Source organism: Grammomys surdaster, unplaced genomic scaffold (assembly GCF_004785775.1).
Source record: "Grammomys surdaster isolate TR1022 unplaced genomic scaffold, NIH_TR_1.0 125769, whole genome shotgun sequence".
In the NCBI taxonomy this organism is placed as follows: Eukaryota; Metazoa; Chordata; class Mammalia; order Rodentia; family Muridae; genus Grammomys; species Grammomys surdaster.
This window is the reverse complement of record NW_021620600.1, coordinates 989,434-995,671: the sequence shown is the minus strand read 5'-3', so window position 1 is coordinate 995,671 and position 6,238 is coordinate 989,434. Positions and strand designations below refer to the sequence as shown.

General features: G+C 49.1%; 3 protein-coding genes across 5 annotated transcripts in view; 2 read left to right on the top strand and 1 right to left on the bottom strand.

Moving 5' to 3' along the window:
- Ppp1r15a (protein phosphatase 1 regulatory subunit 15A) overlaps nucleotides 1-1,190 on the top strand; it is a 2,893-nt gene extending 1,703 nt beyond the window's left edge. Inside the window, 2 exon segments of the mRNA XM_028789020.1 lie at nucleotides 1-354; nucleotides 773-1,190. The exon segment at nucleotides 1-354 is cut by the window's left edge and continues 10 nt beyond it. Of these exon segments, the coding sequence (XP_028644853.1) occupies nucleotides 1-354; nucleotides 773-1,123 (705 nt within the window). The 3' untranslated portion in view covers nucleotides 1,124-1,190.
- Tulp2 (TUB like protein 2) overlaps nucleotides 1,181-6,238 on the bottom strand; it is a 34,614-nt gene continuing 29,556 nt past the window's right edge. For 2 of the 3 annotated variants that reach the window (XM_028789024.1, XM_028789025.1), the window contains exons 4-10: nucleotides 5,485-5,657; nucleotides 4,568-4,864; nucleotides 3,615-3,727; nucleotides 2,835-2,949; nucleotides 2,647-2,745; nucleotides 2,072-2,243; nucleotides 1,723-1,882 (exon numbers count right to left, since the gene is read on the bottom strand). In XM_028789024.1, coding sequence (XP_028644857.1) covers nucleotides 1,749-1,882; nucleotides 2,072-2,243; nucleotides 2,647-2,745; nucleotides 2,835-2,949; nucleotides 3,615-3,727; nucleotides 4,568-4,864; nucleotides 5,485-5,657 — 1,103 coding nt within the window. In that variant the 3' untranslated portion in view covers nucleotides 1,723-1,748. Of the gene's footprint in view, nucleotides 1,669-1,722; nucleotides 1,883-2,071; nucleotides 2,244-2,646; nucleotides 2,746-2,834; nucleotides 2,950-3,614; nucleotides 3,728-4,546; nucleotides 4,865-5,484; nucleotides 5,658-6,238 lie in introns of those variants that run through there. The other variant, XM_028789023.1, reaches the window with a different exon arrangement.
- The window catches only part of Nucb1 (nucleobindin 1), a 27,176-nt gene continuing 22,982 nt past the window's right edge, over nucleotides 2,045-6,238 (top strand). The window contains exon 1 of the mRNA XM_028789022.1: nucleotides 2,045-2,137. The gene's annotated coding sequence lies outside the window, so the exon portion shown is untranslated. The remainder of the gene's footprint in view (nucleotides 2,138-6,238) is intronic.

Below are 6,238 nucleotides of genomic sequence, written 5' to 3'. Positions count from 1 at the left end.
TGTGCCACCCCCCAAACAAGTGCCTTCCTGAAGGCCTGGGTGTATCGCCCAGGAGAGGACACAGAAGAGGAAGAGGATGAGGATAGTGAGAATGTGGCTCCAGGTGACTCAGAGACAGCTGACTCAGGCCAGAGTCCCTGCCTCCAGCCCCAGCATTGTCTACCGGGAGAGACCACCAAGGAACCTCGGGAAGCAGAGCCCTCTCTCTTCCGAGTGGCCTTCTATTTACCTGGAGAAAAGCCAGCACCACCTTGGGCTCCTCCTAAGCTGCCCCTTCGACTGCAGAGAAGGCTCAAATTGTTCAAAGCCCCCACCCCGGATCAGGACCCCGAAATTCCTCTAAAGGCTAGAAAGGTAAGTGCTGGGACCCTAGGTTCTAAGCTGGCTGACTTTGTGGCTCGGGAACTTACAGTCCTAGTGCTGGGATTGCAATAGGATTCCACACTGCCGTTTTTTTAATATATAATTCAAAGGGCCTAGACTGAGACAGGAGGAGAGGGACTGGGGCCCGAGCATCCCTAAGGAAGTGTGCTGGAGGCGAAGGCTCCAGGGAGCCGTGTGTTGCGGCTTCTTGCATAGGAACTCTGCTGGGAAGGCGTGCTCACTCTCTTGCAATCTCCTGTAAGAGGCAGGAAGAGTGCTAGCTGCGGCTCATGTGGCCCTGGACGTCTGTGTCTTGAGTGAGTCAGAAGGGCAGGCAGGTGACTATTCAAATACCAAGCATTTTTGCGTGACAGATTTTTATTTCTTGCCTCTGTCCATCTGTCCACAGGTGCACTTCTCTGAAAAAGTCATAGTCCATTTCCTTGCTGTCTGGGCAGGACCAGCCCAGGCTGCCCGTCGTGGTCCCTGGGAGCAGTTTGCACGGGATCGAAGCCGCTTTGCTCGACGCATTGCCCAGGCTGAGGAGGAGCTGGGTCCCTACCTTACCCCTGCTTTCAGGGCCAGAGCATGGGCACGCCTTAGAAACTCATCCCTTCCTCTGAACTCCACCTCTCCTCTTCCACAGCCGGGGCCTTGCTCTTCCTTGGAGGCCACGCCATTGAGCCAAGATGTGACCACGCCCTCTCTTCCCAGTGAAATCCCTCCTCCCAGCCTGTACTTGGGAGGGAGGCGGGGCTAAGCCCGAGTAGTTTCCTGTTATTTATTTATTTTAATAAGAAATAAAGCGTTTTGATTTGTAGTGATAAGCTCTAGGTGTGTATTTATGGGTAGCTTCAAGGGGGGCTAAAAATGAGTTGTGTACAAAGGCCAACCTGATCTACATAGTGAGACCCTCTTAAAATACAGTCCTGTGTAAGGGACTTTCCTGATGTAAGGAGCCACCAGTAATCTCAGCACTGGGAAGCTGAGGCAGGAGATTGGCTTGAGTTCCAAGACAAGCATAACATAGGAGTGAGGTTGTCTCAAAACTAAAAGGGACAAGAAAGGGTGTTAAATACAAGCAAGGTACAACGACGACATATGAAAATGTTATAACGAAGCCCATTATTTTGTACACTAACTAAAAAAATTAATCAAAAGATTTATTGTTAAAAGACAAGGCCAGGCACAAAGGTGCGTGCGTGCTTGTCATCCCAGTACTTCAGAGGCGGAAGCAGAAGGGTCGGATGTTCAAGGCAAGCCTCAGCTACATAGTTGTTGGAGACCAGACTGAGTATCAAAAAACTAAAAAAGAAAGGAGGCATGGCGTGAAGCTTTCTCCAAACGCACAGAACAGAGTTGGTGAGGGACGGTATTTTATTCGGTTACTCACACGCCAGTTTCCCATCGAAACTGGATAAGCAGATGGCGAAGGCTTGGAGCGGGCAAAGAGGATATCGGAAATCCATCGTGAATATATTTGGGGCCACGCGGCCAAATTGGAGCACCAGGTGGTCCGCTGAGGAGCAAATCAGGAATTAGTCAAATTTCTTCACTTTTTTGCCATAGCGCTGTACCCTTAGCTAGGAAGCTCAATAAACTACATCTCCCAAGAGCCCTTGCGACAGTGAGGAGCCCGCCCTGCTTAGTTGTATTTGAGCGCCCGCTTCCGCCCCCATCCCCGATCTTCCGGTTGCTAGGAGCTCACGTTCATCCGGGTGCACTATCTGGAAATTTTTGACCGAAGCCCGAGTGACGCGACCGTGAAAATTAAGTACGTATGCGCCGCTTTCATCGCTCCACGATGGGGCCTTGTTCTGCAGTAGGAGCAGCCCATGTCTAGCGCCCTTCTGTAAACGACTCAATATCGAATCCTGATCCTTGAAGATAAAGTAGGGAAAAAGGGAACATCGTTTGTTAGCCCACCAGGAGCCCGACTTTTAGTCCAGATGCATATATTTGTTTTGTTTGTTTGAGAATCAGTGTCTCTAGATTGCCAGGTTTACATTTTGTTTCTTGAGACAGGAGTTTTTCTGTGCAGCCACGTGTCCTGGAACTCATTCCGTAAACCAAGTTAACTCTCCAACAGAGAGTAACACATGCTCTGTTAACCACTGAACCATCGCTCCAGCTCTAGACCCAGAGTTTTTGAGTCTCAGGAAGTTTCTGAGATGGGACTCTGGCAAAGCCATTCCAGTTTCACATGTGACCTGCAAACCGTTGCCCCACCATCTATGATGGAGTTCTCTATTAGCACTGAGATTTCCAACCTTAAAAACTCACGTTTTGTGGCTGGACTTTCATCCTCTGCTTCCGGCTGTCCATTCCTGGAAGGATCACAGTCATTCTCCTAGGCCCCCTGAATCCCAAGACATTGGTCTCCTGGGAAGATAGATTATATTCCAGTTGGTCTGGCTCCTTAGGCTTTACTACTTATTGGCACCCCCATTCTGCCCCTGCAGAATACTTACATAACATACAACTCCCAGCTCCTCTCTGATCCGGGCACTGTCTGGAATCCAGTAGCTCCGATCAGGGTTCACCCCATTATCAAAGATGGTGAATTTCGTGCCCAAGACATTGGATCTGCTCCAGGAGTGTGGTGGAAAGAGTAATAATCATGATTGTGATCTTTATGTATCATGTGTTGTATGGATGAGTGTTCTATCTGCATTTACACCTGTATACCAGAAGAGGGCATCAGATCCCATTACAGATGGTTGTGAGCCACCATGTGGGTGCTGGCATTTGAACTCAGGACCTCTGGAAGAACAGCTAATGCTCTTACCCACTGAGCCATCTAGCCCTGTGATCATTATTCTTTAAGTGCTTTCCCAAACCCATCCTCTAAGAAAAACCACAGTCACAGCTCCGTTTCTTTGGTGAGTTATCCTAGCCCACACTGACTCTTTAAGAACCCTCTTTCACATAGGAGGTAAGAACTCACGCACTCTGAGCCTCATCCTCCACAGAGACTGAGGGGGTTCCAGCCCCCTGACTGTCAAAACATTTATACATTTTAAATGCTAATCTGTATTCATGGCATTCAAAACTTTAATCTTTTTCCTTTCCAACTGTGGACATACAACCTGCAGAACTACAAAACCCATCAGGCTTTAGTGCAGGTACTGTGTTGTGGTTTGAGACCTGTTTGGAAATGTAGTCCATTTGCCTGTCTTTTTCCTGGCTTCCTGCAACCTGTTGCCTCACCACATACTCGGAGCACTACAGACCAAGAAGGCTTTACCTACCTAACTTTGCCTACAAAGTTGTTCCCATTGCGAGACATGTCTTTGGGGTCCAGGGAAATGAGGTAATTTGAAGTTTTGCTTCTTTTCCTTTTCCGTCCAGCCAGAAGGAAGTGCTGCAGACCAGAGGAATAGGCTTCAGGACTGAGTTCCGACACCTGTCTTCTATAGACCCAGGGACCTGAGCACAGCTCTGAACACACAGGAAAGGCTTTTTCTGGAGGAGACGGAGGCTACACTGGGAAGGAGACTGGTCAGACAGGGAGGGGTGTGGCTTAGCTATAGAATGGAACGCTTTGAGGAGCCTGGTTCATATCTGGATTCTGTGGGGTTTGAGTGCCATGGAGACTCATGGGAGGCCAAAGGGACCTGTATATCCCACGGGGAAGGGAGGTGTGACAGGTATGGACTAACTCGGGAATGGATAAGGCTTGACTATAGAGTAAGGAGGACCTAAGCCCCGATGTTTTAAAAGTTTGAAGTTCTGAAGTGGGCAGGGCTTAGAGCAGGCGAGTCCTGTGTGACACAATCCAGAAAGATTGTTTCGTTTCAAGGGTCTCATGTTGCTGCCCTGGCTCACCTGGAACTCAATATTAGACAGTGCTGACTTCCAACTTAGAGGTCTGCCTTCCTCTGCTTAACTACTGAGGTGAGGTTAAAGACATGCACCACCCTTCATACATATATATATATATCTTTTTTTTTTTGAAGCAGGGTGTCATGTTAGCTCAGGAGGCTGGCCTTGAACTCCTTTAGAGCCAAGCTGACCTCTCTTGATCCTCCTCTGCCTCTATTTCCCAAGTATTAGGATTGTCATTGTATACCACCATATCTGCCTCCAGAAACCTTTAACCTTGTCCTAAAAGGCAACATGTTCTACAACTTGGAGTTTGTTTCTCCTCTTATATGTCCCCTCCAGTGTGAGGCCTACCCACCCCCAAAGGGCTGGAGCGTACTGCTACACCATCCTCTGCCTCCAGGTAGAGGTAGTAGGAAGGGAACATGCCCTTGTCCACGCCATGCTTGTTTCGCACGATGCGACATTGCACCATGTGGTCTCGGGATGCAGGGAGCAACACGTATGCCTCCATGTCCTCTCCAAGCCGAGGGCCTGGAGTGCGAGGCAGGGGGCAGGTTGTGTTCCAAGTGTTGTGGTTGCTGGTGTCACCATCGCCTTGCATAACCTCGGCCGCCACTAGGGCATTGTTTGTCTCTGTAGACTCTGTGGCCTCTTTCTTCTTCGGGTCTTCATCCTAATTCAAGTGCAAATCACAAGCTGAGAAGCAGTCAGCCTTGGCTTTGCTGGGCAGATTGGCTATTCCAGCTCAGGGATGACCTTTGAAGACCCAAGAATTCTTTCTAGTTAGTCAAGCACGGCAGCTAACCCACCCAACCCAGTTGGCACATATGTTGATTGGTCATGTTTGTAACCTCATCAACTATGGACTCCACAGATCCATAGGATAATCTGTGTGAGAGCATCCCTCTAGAACGTACAAGCATGTTCCTGGCAAAGCATGCCATGAGACTGTGGGAGCATTGCTGAGCAGTAGCACCCCTGGCCTAGAATCCCATGGTGGGGCTCAGTGGGAAGAACACATGCCTAGCAACCATGACATCATATTGACTACATAATAAACCTTCCAGATCATGCCCTGTAGTCTCTATGAGTTGGTATCTGACCAAGAGTTTGTTTTTTTTTTTTTTTTAAGGGAAGAGAGTCTTATGTAGCCCAGATTGGCCTTGAACTCCCAGTCCCTCTGTCAGCCTGCTAACTGCTAGAAAACTAGCCTGTGCCACCATACCGCAGGCTTTCACTTTGATAGTTGCTACATCACTCGAAACGCCCTGCAGATTCTTAGTACCACCGTACCCCAATGCCAGAGGCTGTTTCTGTATTATTTTTGACTGTGTTTTCTTCCATCTCGCAGGGTGCCAAGTCTCCATGAACTCTATCAGAGTTCACTGTAGGGTCTGGGTCTGGGCTGGGTGTCTTGTCTTCAACTCTGGTATCCTTGGATTCAACCTCTTCCTCTTCACTGATCCCTAAGGGGTATAAGCAACTACAGGTCAGGACATCTAGGTCCTGGTTAGGAGAGGATCACTGTCAGCTACATAAGACAGGAACTCAAGTTGTCAGCTGCCTTACCTGTCTCTTTCACTGACCACATTCTCTGCACTGCATGTGTACATGGAGTCCACAAGGACTCAGACCTACTTCCTGATCTTCCTGAGGACCCGTAGGGAGAGGCCAGAGTCAGAGTCTTACTGAGTAGCCCTGGGTGGCCTGGAACTAGATTTGTAGACTGGGCTTGCTTTGAACTCAGAGATCACCTGCCTCTGCCTCCCTAGTGGTGAGATTAACGGGCTTAAGGTATGTGTCACAACTCCTGCCCCTCCAGAAGAAAGAAAACAAGAAGCTTGCAAAAAGCAAATGTGTCGAGGGGCTGGAAAGAGAGATTGACAGTCCTGGGTTGCACACTGCTCTGGTAGGAAACCTGAGTTTGTGTCTAAGCGCTCGAATCTGACGGCTCACACATGCCGCTAACTCCAGCTCCAGATGGCTCACACATGCTAACCCCAGCTCCAGATGGCTCACACATGCTAACTCCAGCTCCAGATGGCTC